This window comes from Phocoena phocoena, chromosome 11 (genome assembly GCF_963924675.1).
Source record: "Phocoena phocoena chromosome 11, mPhoPho1.1, whole genome shotgun sequence".
Classification (NCBI taxonomy): Eukaryota; Metazoa; Chordata; class Mammalia; order Artiodactyla; family Phocoenidae; genus Phocoena; species Phocoena phocoena.
The window spans coordinates 14,477,983-14,498,225 of record NC_089229.1 but is presented as its reverse complement, the minus strand read 5'-3'; the positions used below and the strand labels follow the sequence as shown (position 1 = coordinate 14,498,225).

At 47.9% G+C, this 20,243-nt stretch overlaps 2 protein-coding genes across 3 annotated transcripts in view; one reads left to right on the top strand and one right to left on the bottom strand.

Annotated features, from left to right (window-relative positions):
• The window catches only part of SYN3 (synapsin III), a 411,579-nt gene that overhangs the window by 229,820 nt on the left and 161,516 nt on the right, over window positions 1-20,243 (bottom strand). The gene's annotated exons all lie outside the window — the stretch shown is intronic.
• TIMP3 (TIMP metallopeptidase inhibitor 3) overlaps window positions 7,194-20,243 on the top strand; it is a 54,062-nt gene continuing 41,012 nt past the window's right edge. Inside the window, exon 1 of the mRNA XM_065886997.1 lies at window positions 7,194-7,648. Within this exon, the coding sequence (XP_065743069.1) occupies window positions 7,528-7,648 (121 nt within the window). The 5' untranslated portion in view covers window positions 7,194-7,527. The remainder of the gene's footprint in view (window positions 7,649-20,243) is intronic.

The following is a 20,243-nucleotide window of genomic DNA, read 5'->3' as shown; positions in this document are numbered from 1 at the left end:
ATCTCAGCTGAAATAAACTTGTGACCTCATTCCCTGTGTTCAGACTCCATACACACCAAAGCAACTTTCTGATGAGAAACTAGCTTCATACAAAGCTCCCTATGATTATCAGGAAAACTATGAGGGTTGTGTTGACATGACATGACATGACAATTAAATCTCTCATTGGAACCAAAGACAATGGAATTTGCTGGTCTCTTTTGAATCTCAGTGTCCCTGGGACTGATTAATTCTGGGAGCTGAATCTATAGTTGACTTTCTGGACCCAAGAAGCTGGATTCCAGAAACTCTATTATGGTGAATTTGTGAAGCTTATACACTGACTGTCCCTCCCCCTATTTTCTCTGCCATTCATTGGTTAGTTTATTCTCTCAGTATTTGGTAAGTGCCTACGATGTGCAGACGCTGAGCTAGAGACTGAAAACGCCCCTGTATTTGCTTGCTGTCTAAGGGAGAGAAAGACGTATTAACCACTAGGGGCAACAGAGTGTGGGAGGCACCGTGTAAATCTGGGGGATACTGTGTGGGTGGGAGGGGAGTGAGGAAGGAGAAACCTCGGGGGAGTCGTCAGCTCCGCTGAGGCAGAGAGAGGGTCAGGAAAACATCCATGAGCTGATTCAAGTTGAATCCGGAAAGATAAAGATCCTGAGAGATGAGGGTCAGGGACATAAAGATGGAAGGTGGATTCCAGGCAAAAAGTGCAGTGTGAACAAGCCTCAGAGGCAGGAAACTGATAGCCAGAACCTAAAAGGTTGGAAGATGGGAACGAGGGCATAGGTTGGAAGAGATAAGCAAGGACAGGACATGCTGTTGTGTGACTACAGCGGTAGCAACCCCACTGTATGCTGCTCGAATGGCCCCCCTCTGTGGGGCCCTGAGAAGAGTCAGATCACAGAGAGCCTTGTATGCTTTGCTTTGGAGTTTAAGACTGTTCAGAAAGCCATGGAGAACAAATGAATCATTTTTAAGCAAAGGACAGCATGATTTCAGACTTATATTTGAAAAACTTTACACCAGCAGCAGTGCAAAAGTTGAATTTGATACAGAAAGACTCTGGACAGAGTGAGCAATTATGTGCCTATTGAAATCGTCGGGAAAGACTACCTGGGCCTGATCCAAGGCAGACATGGTGGGAACAGGGAGAAAGGGATGGTTAGAAGAGGTGTGCGGAGTGAGATTCTACTGGACTTGGTGAATGATGGTGCCAGTGGCGGGGATGGGTAACACCAGAGAGAGCTGAGAGGAAAAGACAATGAGTTTGGACCCTTAGGGACTGAGGAGGCCATGGGCCCTCCAGGTGAAACTTTCCGGGGGGAAGCTGGATCTAGACAAGAGCTCAGAGGGATACTGCTGCTTACAGTGTCCATTCTAGGGCACAGAGCAGAGTGGTAGGTGGATCCAGGGGAGAGGGTGGGATTAGCCAGGGAGAGTGTGGAGGCTAGGAGGGAAGGGAAGGGGAAGGAAGGAAAAGGAAAGGAAGGGAAGGGATGAGAAGGGAGCCAAGGACCGAAAATTTGGAAACACCTACATTTTAGTGGCAGGAAGAGCCTAAAGAGCCTGCCAAGAAGACTGAGAAGGTACCGTTGGAGGCAGAAAGCAAAAACCCAGAGAGACTGGAGTCTCAGCAGCCGAGTTTAGAGAAGGATGTGATCGACAGCATCACCTGCTCTCTGGACATCCCCATTGCACAGGATAAGTCAATTTCAATTCCAGCAGGTTCAAGCAAAGAGAGCTCAAGCACCTTGGCAGAAGCAGGATTTGCAGCCCAGTCTGACAGCAGAGCAACCCTATGTCTGTCTGTCCACCCCATTCCCTCCAAAGCCACACAGCACCAGGCAGAGACGCTCATGTGTGTCTTCTGTGCAAAGCTGAGCATGCAACCTTCAAAGAAACCACAAAGGAGCTACTCATTTTTAAAGGAAAAAAAAACACGAACTCCATGGGCATAAGGAAGACATTAAGACAGGGTCGAGGAGGAGAAGTTCTGCCTCTACTGCATATTACCCTTCACAGAAATAATCGACCAACTGAGCACACAGTCACTTTAAAAAAAAAAAGAGCAAGTGCTGGAATATTAGCTCTGTTTCCCATCTCCCACCACCCCAGAAAGTGGGGCACAAAATGTCTCCACTGTGCACATGTGTTTTCTGGCTTAAAATCTCTGGGAGTAATTCTCTGTGGAAAGAAATGCGAAAACCCCAGGATTCAGGTGAATTCAGCCAGAGACTCACACTAAGGGGTCTTCACTCCTTGGCAGGGCTGGGGGAGAGCTGGGGCAAGAGACGCTCTGCAATTTTACTGCCATGAAATTGGCTCCAGATGGAAGTGAGGAAAGGTGTTTACTCCCTGCTGGTGCCAGACACAGAGAGAACCTGAAGTACCTACCACCTTAGGTCCATAATTCCCCAGTGCTGGGCAGCAACCCTGCTGAGGGTCTGGCCAGGGCTCATGGTGATGTGTGGACCAGGGCTGTCTGTTGCTTGGAAAAGGCTATTTTGAATGTAATGACTTTCAGATGGACTGTGGGTTTGGGGAAAGCCACTGAGGCTGGGGTCTGGAAGAGAAGGGGCGGGAAAGAAAAGAGGTGTTTCCCTACACAGCAGCAGAAATGTCTCACATCTTGTCAGTACCTTCACCAGGTTTAATTTCCAGAGGCCAGCTCTGCCCTGGAAGGGTAGGACCATGGCATCCTCTGTTGTGTTCCCAGATCTCCCCAATCCCCACAAACCCATGATTCACAAGTATGTAGCTTCCTGAGAGCACAGCTCCCCTTGGGTTGACATGTGGCCAGCCTGGGGGTGGAGAAGCTGGGCAGCTGAGGACCCAGACGGGATGCTGACTGAGAGCTTTGTGGCCACTGCAGATGGGAGGGGTTAGCTTCACCCACTCAAAGGCACCCACACCCCACTGACTAGCATGGAATTGTGCTTCTCCCACCTTCTCAGTGAGACTGGCTGAGGATGCAGGCTGAGGGAATGGGTGTTCTCTGGCTTACAGTGCCCCCTAGCACTGGCCAGAGGGATAGGGCTCTGTGAGCTCTCCAAGGAGCTACCACCTGCCTATCTGAATACTGGAAAGGGGCCAGTGGGGCCGAATCAATTCCATTCATTCAACCGATACTTATTGACTTCTTTGTTACCAACACTCGATCTTTATCACTAACACTGTCTTCAAAGGGCTTACAATCCAGGAAGGTAAACAATCACTTTATAATCAGACAAGTGGTGTGAAAGAAAGAAGCACAGGATAACATGGAAGGGGGTTGACAAAGACTGGGGATGGGAATCGTAGAAGGCTTTCTGGAGGAGGTGACATTTAAGCTGTGGTCTTAAGGCAGTAGAGAAGTTCAATGAATTTTGGAAATAAGGTATGGAGATAACAAAAGGCATATTTCCTGACCTTTTAGTGCTTATGACCCAAGAGGCAAAAAGACAGATAAACGAGTAATTACAGTGGGGCTCTATCAGGGACAAGACCCTCAATCTCTCCTATGCCTTTGCCATCACAATCTTTGTTTTCAGCCTGAGTCTTGAAGGAGAGAGCAGAAAGCAGAATAGAAACTCATTGTTGATTGACAGATTGATGGACATGCTTCAGTCTTGGTCAGGTTTGATTTGTCTCAAACCTGTTTAAATGGCAAGATCTATCTTCCCTTCAGAGACATTCACCTTGCGCTTGAGACTTTTCCATGGATTCTGAGACTTTCCAGCCAGGGGGGATCTTGGAGGTCACTGAGTTACATCTTTCATCCAACAAACAGGAAAACTGAGTCTAGACAGGTGAGGTGACTTGCCCACACACACAACTGCTCTGCAGCAACCTTTGGAACAAATCTCAGGTCTTCTGCTTTTTTTTTTTTTTCACCCCAGTCTCTTTTTGTCCCCCAGAAAGAAAATTTTCATGTGTCTCTTTGCAGCAATATGTTTGAAATGTTTTCACAAGGTATTAGATAATTTAGAAAGGGAAAAGTAAACACAAAAGAGATAAACCTCTGAGGAGTACAGAGCTGTATTCATTATGATTGGCTCAGAGGTGATTATTATCATAACAGAGAACGATTTAGTCAGTGCAGGCAGAATTCTCTACTTCTTGGGCACTGTGCAAAGGGACTCCGAAACTCATCTATAGATCTGAAATGCAGATTCAGGACTGCGAGTGGCTGCAGAAGAGTATAAACGTTAGGTCACGTGCTGCAGCTGGGGGGGACTGAGGCCCATGAGTGGGTGGGAGAGAGCCCAGGTAAGGAATCAGGCAGCCGCAGCAAAATCTTGGCTCTGCCACAAGCTAACCGTGAGACTCTGGGCAAATTCCTTCCCCTGGCTGAACCTTATTTTCCCCAACTATAAAATGAGGATGGGTAGTCTTTGAGGTCATTTTTCAGGACCTCTAATATAAGAGACTTCCATAGATTCTAGCATCCTGGAACTCGAAAGGAAGGAGGGTGGACAAGACAGATTTAGAAATTTCTTCAGTTCTTCTGGGGTTTATAAATCTATCATTGTCCTTAGCTGTCAAGAGAAAGTGGGGAGCCGATATCTTCATTCTTACCATTAGCCCCAGGCCCACTCCATCTAGCTTCTGAAGTGGCCTTGTAAAAGCAATTCTTACATATTATAGGTCCATGGACACCATGACATCCAGACTGATGGCTGTGAGGTCTGCTTGCTGGAGGGCCTGACCCCAGCAGTAAGGCTCCCCTCTACAAGGATTCACGAAGCTTGCTTTCTCTTTTCCTCAACGTGAGGACTGAGCTGACCTCACATGGATGGGCAAAGGAAGTCTCCTCAGGTTAGACATTAGGGAGAATTTCCCAACCGAAAGGGAAGCTGAACTCCAAAGACACTGGCCCAGCTTAGGATAGGGAGAGAGAGGAAATAAACCAAAAGGCAATTTTATTACCTTTCAGCTTGGAAAACAATCTGTTTGCTCTCACACTTACATAATTAAGGAGCTGCCATAATCAAAAGCTTCAGATGTTTTCTATACAGAAACTGCTGCTTGAAGTTCAGCAAAAGTTATTTCTGATACTCATATTCTCGGCAAGCCTTCCCTTGGAAAAACTACTGGTAATTTTGACAAAACATTAAAGTGAGAAGAAAAGAGAGAAGAGAGGACCTCTACACGTAAGATGCTTATCCAAAGTGGATTTGGTCTGGAAAGGCTTATAAAACCTTCCACATGACTGGCACCGTGCAGGGATAAACGAAACTCTAAAATCCGACCAAGTATGCCCTCATTCAACCTGGATCCTTGGAGTGGCATACAGAGCATCCACTGCTCAAGACTCAATGGGTTGTTGGCCACACCCATATCCATGTCTCCAGGGACCCAATTTTGCACTCTGAGGGCTAAAAAGCAGTGTGGCCAAATATCTCAGGCCCCCAAGTCTTTCTAGTGTGGTTGGGGAAATAGTACAACTAGATCCCACGAAACAAGGCGCAAAGTTCTAAAGTAAACACCGAGAGAAGGAAAGCTCTCTCTAGGTCGAGCTATAGTTAGTTAAGGTGGGAAGGGTCTTAAAAGTTGGGAAGGGGACAAGACAGAAAAATGTGGAAACTAGATTCCCTTCCTTATAGCTAAAATTTTTAAGAAGAAAAAAGGAGCTTAAAAAATGTTCTTGGAAATACCATTTCCAGTGAAATTTTCTGATTCTCCCATTCCAATGTCACTTTTCTGAGGTGTAAACAGAGGAGTTTCTGAGAAAGAGGTTGAACTTGCATTTCTGAGCAGTATTTCCTAGTCCTTATTTTGTCCCAAACTTCTAGCATTTCTATTGCCAAATCATTTAAGTCTCTTTCCAAATGGGATGGGTTGGGAGCGAAAGTGAGAGCGACCCAAGAATAGAATGATAGAAGGCTCCAGCTGCAAAAGGGCATTTGCACAGTTAAAGCAAACTGCTGCTAAAGTCCAAGAAAACAAAAGCCTCTCTTAAGGTGGGAGTGAGTGAACTGAGTTCCTGGCTGGTTGCCAAATAATGTCACTTTTTTGTGCCAGTTTCCTCATCTGGAAAGTGTGTATAATACTTGGTGTTTTCCCTATCTAAAAGGATTACTGTGAGATGTAATGAGGTGAGATACGGAAAATATAAGGCAGAATCAAGATGTTACTGAATAATAAGAATAGTCACAGTATTAGTTATTAGCAGTTATCTATTATAGCTCATAGTCTCAGATCCTGGATAGTTCTCCAGGATCTGGTTTTATCCCAGTTTTGGATCAGTTCACCCTCAAGTTCCTTGCTGAAGGATGGAGACCTGTCTGCCCTAGGTGGAGTTACCATTTCCGCCCGCCCTTTCTACTTATTGCTTTTCAAATAGGCTCAGGGACTTTGCACTTGCTGTTCTCTCCTTCCAGACTGACACATGGCTGAGGCTTCTTGTTCACATCTCAGCCAGGATGTCACCTCCTCAGACAGACATTTCCTTACTATCCCATAGACAGCAGCACCCTCCCCAGTCATTTCTAACCCATTACTCTGTTTCGTTTTCTTCATGGCACTATTACCTTAGAAAATCACCGTATGTACTCATGTATTTACTGATGTATTGCCTTCAAGTTCCAAGGGAGCAAAGAGTTTGTTTTGCTCATCCCAGCATCCAGAACAGTGTTTGTTGAATGACTTCACAATTTACTCTGCCTGAGCCCAGGAAACAACTTTTTATTACAGCCAGCTCCAAAAGGCAGATGGCTTCCTCGTGGACAGGAAAGTCAGGGGAGGCGGCGACAAGGGGTGGGAGTGTATGGGGGATGGTCATCAACCTGCTTCTTTCCCTTCTGACCCTGCTCTCTCCAGAGAAGGTAGAGAGTTAGCCTTTGCCTATCCTTTCCACCAGGCGCAGTCGAGGCCTCCGGGACAGGGTCAGCTCTGACCTGCCAAGGGGTTGGTGGTAGTTGATTCCGGTTTGGGTCAGAGGCGTCCAGAGGGCGGGGTGGACGTGTGGCTAGGGTGCAGGCGGGAAGGGCACGGGGGCGCCGCTCGGAGGGCCCCTCTGCCAGTGCGTCTCGGAGGCGCGTCCAGCCCACCCACTCGCGTGCCCACAGCTGCATTATTCCCTATAAGGATCTGAACGGTACGGGCGGCCCCGCCCCGTCGCCCCGCGCCCCCGGCCCCGCCCCTTTTTTGGAGGGCCGATGAGGTAATGCGGCTCTGCCATTGGTCCGAGACGGCGGGCCTCGCGCGCCCGAGAGGGGGTGCCCGGGGGACCCGCGCTATATCACTCTGCCGCCGGGCTACCGCGTAGAGCAGGCAGCGGGCGGACGCTCGGACAGCTTCTCCTCCTCCTGCTCCTCGGGCTCCTGCTCCAGCTCCCGCTGCTTCGTCCGGAGAGATTGCCCACCCGCCCAGTCGTGCGCCAGCGCCGAGGCAGCCTCGCCGCACCCCATCCCGTCCCGCTGGGCACTCGGAGGGCGGCGCGCCCGAAGCCAAAGTTGCCCCGCAAGGGAGGGCGGGTGAGCTCAGGCTGCGGCGACCCCGCCGGCGGCGCGCAAGGCAACTTTGGAGAGGCCAGCAGCGGCAGCGGCAGCGGCAATGACTCCCTGGCTCGGGCTCGTCGTGCTCCTGGGCAGCTGGAGTCTAGGGGACTGGGGCGCCGAGGCGTGCACATGCTCGCCCAGCCACCCCCAGGACGCCTTCTGCAACTCTGACATCGGTAAGCGCTCCCGGTGTCCCCGCCAGAGCCCCCGCGGTGCCAGCTCGCGCGCTGCAGCCCGGACTTGGGCGCTGCTCCGGGTGGCATGGCGAGCCCCGCTCCTTTTCTCTGCCTGGGCTTGGGACGAGGTGGGGATACTCAGGTTCCTGGGGCAGGGGTTCCGGCATGACCGAGGGGGGAGATGCCCTGCAGAGAAACCCACAGAGGCTGCGTGAACCCCTTGCAGCCATGCTCTTTTAGGGCGTGAGGTCCTTACCGGTCCTTTTGACATCTGGAAATTTTCCCTTTTCACTATCACAGGACAGGCTGAGGGAGAAAGGTGGGGAGAGTGTTTCTAAAACTTGGAATGCCAACTAAAGTGCTGGGATGATGAATAGTTAAAAAAAGAAAGAAAGAAAGTTGCCAGCCATGTGCAGGGAAAGTTGCAGGAGAGAGAAACTTGAAGTTTTCTGAGTTTTCACCATCTCCCCACTAAGTTCATTCTCTTTTCACTGAGACCTAACCCCGCCTCACACTCCCTAGGCAAGTGCTAACTGAGCTTCTTGGACTGCCAAGTTTGGGTGGATTTAAGGGGAAAAATGAGAAGAAAGCGGTGGGGTTGACCCTCCCCGGAGGAACTGTATTTGAGAGTGTTGATAGCAAGCAGGAGGTGGCGTGTGTGAGGGATCACTTATCACATAGCTGTGAGAATTCATAGGAAGGCTATTCCTTTTCTTTGAATGTGTGTGGGGAGGGGGAGACTGAGCAGTGGAAAACAGATTTGTCACCAAAAGAAAAAAGATGCCAAGGGTCACATCATGGTGACTATTCCAAATCGGACTTAGTGTCTTGATTAGAGACTCAGTAATAAGTAGAACCATATCAACGGCCTTGAGAGTGTGCCCTTGGGAGAACTTGTTTGGGAGTGTTCGGGACACTTGTGCATGGTTGGCTAGAGGTGGAGTAGCAGCTGGAAAACATCTCTCGTCTCCTTTCCAGCTCATAAGGCATGCAAGTCCAGTGGCCCTTGCTGTGTGTGTGTGTGTGTGTGTGTGTGTGTGTGTGTGTGTGTGTGTGTGTGTGTGTACATGGGCTGGGGAGTGCGGTAAGACACAGTCTAGCCACCCTCTGCCTGTGCAGATTCAGAGGTGAAGAATGGAGCATGTGTGTTTTAAGGACAGTCATAAAGGGGAAAGAAATTTTCCACTGGGTCCTGGTGTGGGCCTCCACAAATGTGCTTGCAGGGGAGGAGGGCGGGGAGGCAGGGGCCTGGCGAGGAGAGGCACCGCTGGTGGGCCTGGCAGGCCTAGGAGAAGCAAGGGAGGTAGCTGTGCTGAGCAGGTCAGTCCAGTCGGCAGGCACGGGTGTTTGTGTGGCCCGGGGTCACTCGTGTTAGCGGTTTCCTGGGGCCTGTGTTGTGCACCTTTCCCTCTCCCTGGGGAACCTGACTGGCCCCTGGGTTTGTGGATTGCCTGGAAGGATTCTCTGGGGCTGCCTGAGGCCTGGAAGCTTTTCTTTCTCCTCCTCTGACAGCCCTCACCCCGTGGGTGTCACTCCCGCCTGAGTAACGCTGGGAACTGCTGGTGGTGGCAGCGGGCTCTGGTCTTGCTCAGGGAAGAGCGCATAGTTGGGGCCCGGAGCCAGCTGGAGTCAGGGCGTCGTCCCCGCTTGACAATGGCTTGGGTGTGTTCCCTTGGATGTTGGTGTGTGGGGAGAGGGAGACCTCATGCCTCCCCCTTGCTCTTGGCTTTTGGGTTTCCACCCTGGAAGTTCACCAGGGAAGAGAGGAAACAGGAGCAAGGGGACCGCTTCCAGGGGGGCCACTGCCTGACTCCGTTCACTGCTTAGGTTTCCTGCTGTGTGTCTGGGCTAATACGGAAAGTTTCTTGTAATTTCTCTGGATTTATTTAAGAAATCCTCCCACATCCCCCTCCTCAGTAGACTGCCCAGAGAAAAGCAAAGTTACCAGGAAGTACCCAAAGACAAGAACATTATGGTAGCAAAAATAAAAAAGAAACAAAAAAACTTCGATACTGCTGGCACCGATCCAAAACTGTTCTGCCTCAGTTCGGTGCACTGCACTAGTGGCAGGGATGAGATAATGCTTTTAAAAATGGGAGGTGTGGATGTGGGCTACCGGCTTGTTGACCTCTGCTGCCTTACAGTCCCCTGCTGGTGTCCAGTAGGTGGCTCCCAGTATTCCTAGCTCACAGCCCTTCTGGTTTCCAGTCTGTCTGGGTTGATGCCGGCCTGTTCTCTCCCTGAAGGAAATGTGTAGACGTTTCCATTCCCCTTGACCCCTACGACCCCACCAATCAATACTGTAGTCCATGAAAAATGCTTATGCCAGCCCACCAGCTTCCTCTTCCAGGACCTTCCTGGCTCTTTTCTCTTCGTGGCCGGGTGCCATGTTGCTGGGTGAAGGCCCTCTCTAAGGAATCCCCTATGGCCTTCCCTCTCCTTTCTCCTCATCCACAGGTGTCTCTTTTTGCCTTTCTCCCCCAAAGCCCTGGGGATTGGCATTGCCTTCTGGATGAGGAGGAGTTAAAAGGTGTTGCTATGGCAACTCCAGGCCCTGCACCCTAGCGAAGTGTTTAGAAGAATAAACTACATGCGGGCTTATAAAACATACTGTGACAGAAAGAAAAGGACTTGGCAGCAGCTACGATGTCTGCAGCCCCCTCCCCACCAGTCGTTGCCCCTGAAACTCTTGACAATACCTTGACTCTGGAGGAGGGAAGGGGGGGGACTAGGAATGAAGAAGGCAGCCTTGGCCTGCTTTCTGCTCCACAGCTCTGTCCAGCTAAGGAAGGGGTGGGCAGTGCCAAGAGCCTTCTGAAAATTGGGGTGTGTGTGCCCGTGCCTGCGTGCGTGCGTGCGTCTGTGTGTCCGTGTGGTTTCTACAGGGGGCGGGAGCAGTAGAGAGAGAGAACTTTGCTTCAGAATGCCAAGCTCTCCTTTGCACAGAAGCATGGGGCTGTGCGATAGAGTGCTGGGGGCCTGCCCCCTGAGCCTGAGCCTGTTGGGAATTCGAGAGTGAGGCTCAGCTTGGGGGCCCACTGCCAGCTCTGGAGGATGGTCTCTGGATGTCTCCGAATTGTTTTGACAGGGACCAGTGCCAGCAGATTCTTTTGGTATCAGATCTGAGGTTGTGGTTTTAGCAAAGAAGCCATTTTCAAAGAAGCCTGATCTATTCTCTCTCACTCACAAACACGCAATTACACTTTACACTGGGCTTTGTGACTTAAGGAAAATAAAAAGGATCAGACTTCAGAGAGGAGCCAGTCACTTGGGGAGCGGACCCAGGCTGTCGACATCTTAGTAACTCTGGAAAGAGGAGAGCTGCTGTTTGTAGAAGGAGGGAAGGGACATCTCGCGGACTCCCACTAGGTTCAAGCACTTCTCAGATCCCATGTCTTTCATCCACCCAGCATCTTCAAGAGTAGGTATTACACCTATTTTTTTCAAAGGAAAACACTGAGTCTGAGAGAGACTGTGCTTGCTCAAGGTCACCCAGTTACTGTATGGTAAGGCTAAAGCCATTCTTAGTTACGCCATTCTTCCAAAACTTTTCAACTTTCAATTACCCTTGATATTCTAAGGCAGACGACGCTTCCTAGGACCAGGATGAAATGGACAGTTAACATTTGAAGAATGCCTTACTTATCTATTTGGGGAGTTTTCCTTAGAAATATGAAGACAGCCAAAATGGCCAGAGGTTTTAGTTAAACATCATCTTATGGGACTGAGAACTAATTACCATCGTCCTCATCATATTAGGGTATAAATACAGAAAATTAAAGGAAAATTTCTAATGTTCTTTGGCTATTAGAACTGGAAGAGACCCTCAAAACCACCAAGACAAAGTAAAAAAAAGACTCGATTTGTCTCACTGAGGCCCAGGAAAAAGCAAAGCTAATGGGGACAAGAGATCTTGGCCTTTAATACTCTTACCCTTCCGGGTGGGGATGAATGGGGGCCTCCCAGGGTGAGGTGCCCAGTCTATGCAGACTCCTAGTATGATGGGAGGAAAACCAGAGACAGTCAGGAGACTGGGTGCTGGGCTAGCTGGAGAAGGTGCCCCTCCCACAGTTGTGTCCCTTTCACAGTCCCTGGATAGATAAGGCTAGAAAAGTGGCCACAAAAGTGGCTTGGGTGGAGGGACTTTTGTTTGTTTTGCAGGAACAGCAGGGACCATTCAGCTCCACTGCTGAATGGCACATTCCAAAAGGTTCATTAATTAAAAACAAAAACAACAACACAATTCTCCATTGCATTTAGCTTTTACCATTCCAGCCAGTATGGACAAGGAGGCCCTTTCTTCTAGCCTTTGTCATAGTCAACTCCTGGGTGGCCTGGAGAGGCAGTGTGTGGTGGTAGAAAGGCTGTGGCATGGGCAGAGCTGGGCTTAAATCCTTCTTCTGGGGCTTGTTGGCTGTATGCACTTAAGCATGTTACTGGGCATCTTTAAGCTTTAGTCTCTTCATTTATAAAAGGGGAATAATAATCTGTACGTCCTTGGACCTTTAATTTTTATCCACATTTTAAAAATTACAAGGATAGTATGGATACATTCTATGACTATGTGTGTATGTATCTGTGTGTACGTCGATATCCATCCACCCATCATCCATGTCTATCTATCTATCATCTATCTAAAATCAGATAAGGGTGAATGAAGTCCTTTTTGATCACTTCCTCTAATTCTAGTCACTTCCCTATGCATTTACATACATAGGTACTCATAGAAATTTTTTTTTTTTTTTTTGCGGTACGCGGGCGTCTCACTGTTGTGGCCTCTCCCGTTGCGGAGCACAGGCTCTGGACGCGCAGGCTCAGCGGCCATGGCTCACGGGCCCAGCTGCTCCGCGGCATGTGGGATCCTCCTGGACTGAGGCACGAACCCGTGTCCCCTGCAGCGGCAGGCGGACTCTCAACCACTGCGCCACCAGGGAAGCCCCTCATAGAAAATTTATAGTAGTTTTTTCCCTTGGAAACATGAGTGGTAGAACACTATAAATAGTGGAATACCAATATAGCATTCTACTGTTTTTCAATGAACAATGTGTTAGGTTGTTCTCAGTTAATATACATATAGATCTACTACATTTTTTTAATGTATAGAATTCCATAGGGTTATACATTTTAAAAACTAATTATGGAGTGATTACTACGTGCCAGGCACCATTCTAAATAATTAACATGAATTAACTCATTTAATTCTCTCAAAAGTCATGTGAGGCAGGTATGCTATTGTTGTCTCCATTTTACAGATGAGGAAATTGAGGCTTAGAAAAATTAGGTAACTTGTTCAAGGTTGCTGCAGAGCCTGTATTTAAACCCCTGCAGCCTGGCTCTAAAATATAATCAACTACTATACTATATATTACATTACATTATGTATCATATTATATATTGTTATATACTATTTTATTACTATAATAATATAATAGCCCTATAGGTATAGGTATATATTTATTTAGCCATTCCCCTACTGATAGATATTTAGGTTTCAAACAGCTTTTCATCCTCACAAAGAGCACTACAAGAAGTAGTCATCGTACAATCCTCTTGTTCGTATGCATGGATATTTCTCTATGGCAAACATACAATTTGGAATTATTGGACATAAAGTATGTGTGAACAGTTCCTGACAATTTGCCATCCAGAATGGCTGTGTAACACAGTTCTTTTCAGATATGCAACATGCAGAGATGGAGGAACTACTACAGCCCTGTGCTGGAGATACTTTCATGCTTCTTTCAAATGGGAAAACAATTTATGAATTTTATTGACTTTCTGAGTTTTTTTTCCCTTTTTGCTTGTTCCTTTTTCCCTTTGACAGGGAGCAATATTAAGGCTACTTAGACCAAGTTGATGGGAGTATTTTTGTAGGGAGAATGGGGCTTACTTACGTGCCAGGAAAGCCATGGCCTTTGACTTGTTGCAGTTTTGTATTAATTCAGTTGCAGATGGTTTTATTTTTACTTTGCTCTAATACGAAGCAATGGGCCTTTCATTACACTAAGCTGCTTGACTTCAGGATTTGACATGAACCCAGGTTCGTGTTTTGAAGACATCTGTGCCGTGCACAGGGTCTTATTTGCTAGCTCAAAGATGTCCCCTAGTTGAATAGGCCTGGCCAGGCTCATGGTGGCAGCAAGGGGACTCATCCCTTTGTCCCCCTTCTCTCCTTGTCATTCAATTTGGATGGCGCTTGGATGAGAGTGGTGGGATGGCCATAGGATGGAGATGGACAGTGGAGAGGGCAGGGTGGGTCCTGGCCAAGAAAAGATGCTGGAGTCTCATCTTGATGGGAGCTAGAAGGGCCAGTTTAAGAGAGAATGTCACTGTTGTGATTAAAATCTTTCAGTGGACTCTTGGGATAAAGTGTCATAAAATGGCTCCAACAATGGCCAGTCTGGCCCCTGCCTACCTTTGTCATCATCACTGGCCCTTCTAGCTCCAGCTGTTCCCATTCTCTCTCTGGGCCTTGGACCATGCCCTCCCCTCAATTTTGAATACCCCTTGTTAACTTCTTATTCTCCGCATCTCACTTGGTCCCTTTCCCCTGCCCACTTCCTGGCACTGGTGCAGAATAATCACACCTTGACCAAATTTTAAACATGTCGAAAAACACCACCTTTAGGCAAACACAATTCTTCAGACCTGCTTGGGAAATTCCCAGAGGGGGTTATTCTTGGCTTGACCTAAGGGCTGTGTACTACCCAGAGGGATGCATCTAACCCTCCTAAGAGAGGAGGCATCTGCTATGTTCTCTGCATTACTTGATAAGTCCAGCCCCACCTTCTGGACATAATACGCCACCACCCTCCCAAAGAAAAATCTCCTTTTTGGCATATCAGTAATCCTACCAGGTGGAGACTGCCCACCCCAGCTGCCTGGTGAGGCCAGAGAGGTGAAATCACTCGCCCAAGATCACACCACTAAGAAACAGATGAACCAGAACCTACATTTGCTTAGTCTACCTCCAAATCTGTGTCCAAATTAGTATAGACTAAGAGCTAGGACTCTTTGGATTTGAGAAGGTGCTACTCCTTTTGTAACTTCCCCACATTGGTTTTCTGATTTCCTGCTGTTGGGGTTCTCCTCCATATGCTTCTCTTTGATTTTCTTCCATAGCCAGCCTCTGCAGCCCCTGCCTCCCCTGCCACCCCCGGGTTTATTACAGTACAGCCCTAACAAAACCAAGCCTCGCACCCTATGTCGAATTCCTAACCAAGTACTCTTTCCACTTAATCAGCAGTTCACAGCCTTTTCAACACGACGGACTATTTTTATTAATTTTCCTTCAATGGATTTCATGTTTGGAAAAATCACAACTTCATGTCTTGGGTGTTGATTATTTTTCCACTACAAGAACCAGTTAAACTATGTTTGTCACTGCTGACCATAGCCAGTCATTATTCTGATATAATCAGCTAATACAGTTAACTGCAGCCCAAAGCAAAGAAACTTGGTGTTTGCCTAAGCCTGGGAAGCATTCTCATGGGTTATTGTATGATTTGGGCTGGTTCACTGAGGTGCTGAAAAGAGCTCACGGACCCCTTGTAGACTGCTGTTCTTCACCCTCTGGGAATGGCTCTTTTCTTTCACACCAGTTTGCCACCTCTCCTCCTGTGGGCAGGTCCACACATCTCCCACCCTTGCCGATTTCTAGGTTGCCCACAGCGCTGAGAACAGGGCTGGTGGAGGTGGGGGTAGCCGATGTGTCCTGCTTGAGTTGCCTAGCCATTCAGAGGGGGTGACATGGGCTCCTCCTGTTTATCTGTTTTTCTGTGTTAAGCTCTGACAGGCTGGAGCCAATGAGTACTGACTCTAGCTAAAGAAACTCACTAAATAGCATTTGACAGGAGGTCACAAGGTGTCTATCCCAGCCGCAGTGGAACTAAGAGTCCTTTTTACTTGGTTGCTAAAAAACTAGTGTCTAGAGGAGGGGAGGGGGCCAGGACAACTTTTCCTGATGCCTTTAGAAGCCATCTGCGAGGCTGGAGTGGTCCAGCTGCCACAGAAGTGACGGCCCATGCTGCCCAACACCCAGTTATGATTTATGTTCACGTAAAGCCTGTCACCTAATGGTGGCATCCACAGTGCAGGGAGTAGAGACCTTAAGTATTCCCAGGCCTGCAGCCACCTGCTTTTTGTGGGGGTGGGGAAGGGAAGGAAAGCGGAAAGGTTGGCTTCAGAGAGCCCAAGGGAAAGTTTAGCGGGTGGAAAAATAGAGTCCTTGGATGACAGAGGGTGGGGAGGGCGGGGAGAGGGGAAATCCAGAGCAGACCAGGTTCCATTCCAGAACCAGAGACTTTGAATATTAGTTGGCAGTTATTTATTACCCCCCGCCCAGGCCATCTTTGATCCCTCTCAGAGTAAGGGCGCCGGGCACCAGGTAGCTCAGTTGCCTGCAGAGAAGCACTGTTCATTCAGCAATCTCAGAGCTCTTGCAATCCCCAGGTTAGAGCGTGGGGAAGGTGAGCCTTGTAACCTGGGTCAGGCTTCATGAGGATGTGGTTTCGTGAGGTGAAGGCTCATGGTGTTTGGCTAAGGTGCTTGCAGTTCATGAATTAGGATGGATCTCCTTTTGATTTAGACCTGATCATCATGAATGGACTCACAGCCTTTGAGATTTGGAAACACAGTACCTGTTGTGAGCTCTGCTGCTCACCTAGTCTGGTTAAGTTCTCTGGCCTCAGTTTCCTCATCGGCAAAATAGGGGGAATAATAGTATGTACCACACTGGGTTGGTGATTAAGTGAAAAAATTCAGGGAAAATGTTTAGTACAGAATCTGCCACATACCAAAAGCTCAACAGATGTTAGCTTTTAGTAGTAGTGTTGTTATATTATGTGGCAAAGGGGGCATTCTCACTTTATTACTGGTGAGGAAAATGGGGCTCTGAGAGGAGACAGGATGTTTTCCAGGGTCACATACAGAGAGCTGCGTTTCAAAATCACAGCTTGAGACTCCCTCCCACCCAAGTCTAATGCTTTTCCACTTTGTCCCACTGCCTCCCACAGGACAGAAAAGTGAAGTTCCTGCTCTATATTTTCACGATTCTCCACATTTTAGAGTCTTAAGTCTACTCGATCTTATTTGATTATCACAACATTCCCACTGAGGAAAGCAGGACAGTGAGGGGTCATCGTTCCCATTTAGCAGGGGTGGACAGTGAGAATTAGTGTGGTTCAGGAGCTCGGCCACACAGCTGATACATGGAATTGGGATTGGAACCGACTTCTTTCAAGGCCAAGTCCTTCACTCTCTTCCAGGGTCAGGTGCCTCCCATCCCTCTTCAGACTGCTTCAGCACGTTTGCCTCTGGTAGTCACAGGGGGAAGATGCTGGGGTAGTCAATGGGAGGGCCTGGGAAATGGTGATATTGAACTTGAGCATCAAGTCCATAGCCCCCTCCCCATCTAACCCAGGGTTGGGAGATGTGCAGTGTCCAGGAGTGAGCACTGGCTGGGAGTCAGGACACCTGGGGTCTAGCTCTAGGTCTCCTCCTGATTCTAGGATCACCTTGGTGATGTCGGCCTCCCTGGATTTAAGGCTCCCATCTGTGACACAGCAGGAGTGGCCTATGTGGCGTGTGTGCACTTGCTCCCCACCTATATTTATGGTGACTGATATTTTCCTGAATGCCTACTATGCGTCAGGTATTTCTGGCTCTAAGTTTCTTTGGAAGGGGCTCTCTATCTGAATAATCGAGCACCTAAATCCATCAACAACACCTTTTAGGAGGTAAGTTCTTTAGAAATGTGGTCTATAAAGACAAGAGCTAGGATCTCTGTGGTTATGAAAGCAGATGAGGGCTTTGTCTGAACAAAACCACTAATGAGCTGATGTACTTTATCAGATGACATATTTGACCACCAGACTTCCTGTTGAAGCAGAGCTGATGTGCCAAACACATAGCAAACTTGCAGACCTAACTGATGGCTAGAATTAAAAATCAAAGTCGCTTCAGTGTCTGTCATTGATCACTGGAGGGCTTGGTAAAAATTCTTTTGAACCCCATTAACACCACTACTGAAGCTGACAGAGAAGAGGTGGGATTGAGACTCAGTGCTCATGGGAACAAGGCCTTCCTGATCCATGGTCTACCGGAGCAGCCCCTTGCTCCAGAAAATTTGATTCACGGCTTGGCTCAAACATCCGTATCTGAGAAAACTCCCCTCATGGAAGACTGGCTCATATAAAGACCTGTGATTAAGATGTGTGTCATCTGATGGAACCTTTGTTTAAATGGATGAGGAGGGGGTTTGGAAGACACAGATCAAACATGTACCCTATTGAGCAACTGCAGTGCACTCCCTTCTCCAACAATAGGACCGGGACCCCCAAAGATCTTGCGACTGTGGCTTCCTGATAGAAAGACCCAGCAGAAGGACTGAGAGATGTGAGAGAACCCTAACAACATCCAGGTTGTTCTCTGGGATGCAGTTCTGAACAAATGGGTGTGGGTGTGGATTCCAGTTCCTTCCTGATTGCTTCTCGTTTGGCATGGGTTTCCTCAGCTCTCATCTAGGTCAGATCATAAACCAAATGCCTACAGAGGCCAGTCATTGGAAGCTGCATGTCTGCATGTTAAACATATTGAATTATTACTCACGTCTACCAAAAAACATATGTTTCCCCACTCTCTTTTTTTCCCACTTTGGAGTAATGAATGGGTACTAAAAATTATTTCTTTATTATAAGACAAACAACAAAACAGTGGGCAAATATGATGAAATTAGTGAATTATCTTTGGCTTTGGAATTGGGGGGAGCGATAGAGAATGGTGACGACTGTGGAGAACTGAATAGCTCATGTCCCTTCAGAAGGGCACAGCTGCTGTCCAGCTCCAACCTATCAGAATGTGAGTCCAGTGCTGCCAGATTTCCAGTCTCTTAGGACAAGCTAGAAATCCAAGATTTTAACGTGAAATCTGATTTTTAAATGCTGGCACAATTAAAAAGAAACACACACACGTACACACGCGCGAGGCAAAACATGTCCCTGGGCCAGCTGCAGCCCTATGGATCACCAACTTTGTGACCTTGAGTCCAGAAAATCTCTTGAATTTTCTTTGGGTTGTAGGATCTCTGAGTGAATAAGACCAACTGCTTTCTCAGGCAAAATGATGTACCTGTCCTCTGTGTCCCCAGAGAACACTGCTCATGCACTTGTTATCACACTTTCTGTGCTTTTTAAGGTGGTTAAGAGCACAGGTCCTAGAGTTAGACTGCCTGGTTCAAACCTTGGCTCCATTAATTGATAGCTTTATGATCCTGGACAAGTCAATCCTTCTCAGCCTCCTTTTGCTTACCTGTAAAATGGAGGATGCCATAATAGGACTCTTAGGCTCCTAGGGTGGTAGGAGAGTTCATTGAGATGATGGGAGTCACCGGCTTGGCCCACTGCCTGGCATGTAGTGCGAGCTTGATAAACATTAGCCATCATATTATTACCACTTGGTGCCTCCCCCTAGATGGTGAGCCAGCTGGAGTACAGGGAGTCACACACTACTCTCCATCCATTGCCCAGTGCATAGTAGGCATGCAATAAAAGTATCTTGAATGATGGGCTTCCCTGGTAGCGCAGTGGTTAAGAATCCACCTGCCAATGCAGGGGACACGGGTTTTAGCCCTGGTCCGGGAAGATCCCACATGCCGTTGGAGCAACTAAGCCCGTGCACCACAACTACTGAGCCTGCGCTCTAGAGCCCACAAGCCACAACTACTGAGCCTGTGCGCCACAACTACTGAAGCCCGCACGCCTAGACCCACTCCCCGCAACAAGAGAAGCCACCACAATGAGAAGCCGGCGCACTGCAACGAAGAGCAGCCCCCTCTCGCCACAACTAGAGAACGCCTGTGCACAGCAATAAAGACCCAAAGCAGTCAAGAAAATAAATTAAAAAAAAAAAAGTATCTTGAATTAATGAGGGCATTCGAGGAAGAGAGCCTTCCAGCCTTTCCAGGCAATGGTGCACTTAGCTTGCGTGTGTGTCAAAGAGAGAGAGAGACAAAAGGAAAACCAATTTTGACATGCTGGGCACGACTAGCTCAATGAAAAAATGCTGTTCTAAGCTGCTAAGATAGCAGATAGTGTGCTAAACAGTGGCGGTTGTCTTGGGAAATACAACCGAAGCTATTGCCCATCCTTTTCCAAATAGAGAAGGGATGAGATGTCTGGGAAACCAAAGTGCAGATGTTGAACCTTGGGTGCTTACATCATGGGGGCTTTGGCAGCTTGATGGATTTTATTTATTCAGGGCCCCTTTAAGCCAGAGGAGATTCCTAGAGGCTCTTAAAATTTAATGCCCCACCTGGATAGTTAACATCTGTGTTTTATTTTGTTTAAAAAAGTTAACTCCAAATAGTTCAAATTCCTTTGGTATTCCTGAGAGAAGAGTTTCTTACTGGGCAACGCACAAGCAGGGATGTGGAAAGGGTAAGGCTAGACCCGCACCTTCTGGGAGAAATAATACTGCGTGCCTCAAACGTGGGCCATGTATGTAATTTTAAATTTTCTTGTAGCCGCTTTTGAAAAAAGGAAAAAAAAAAACCCATGACGTTAATTTTAATACTGTTCTTAATCCGATATTCCAAAAC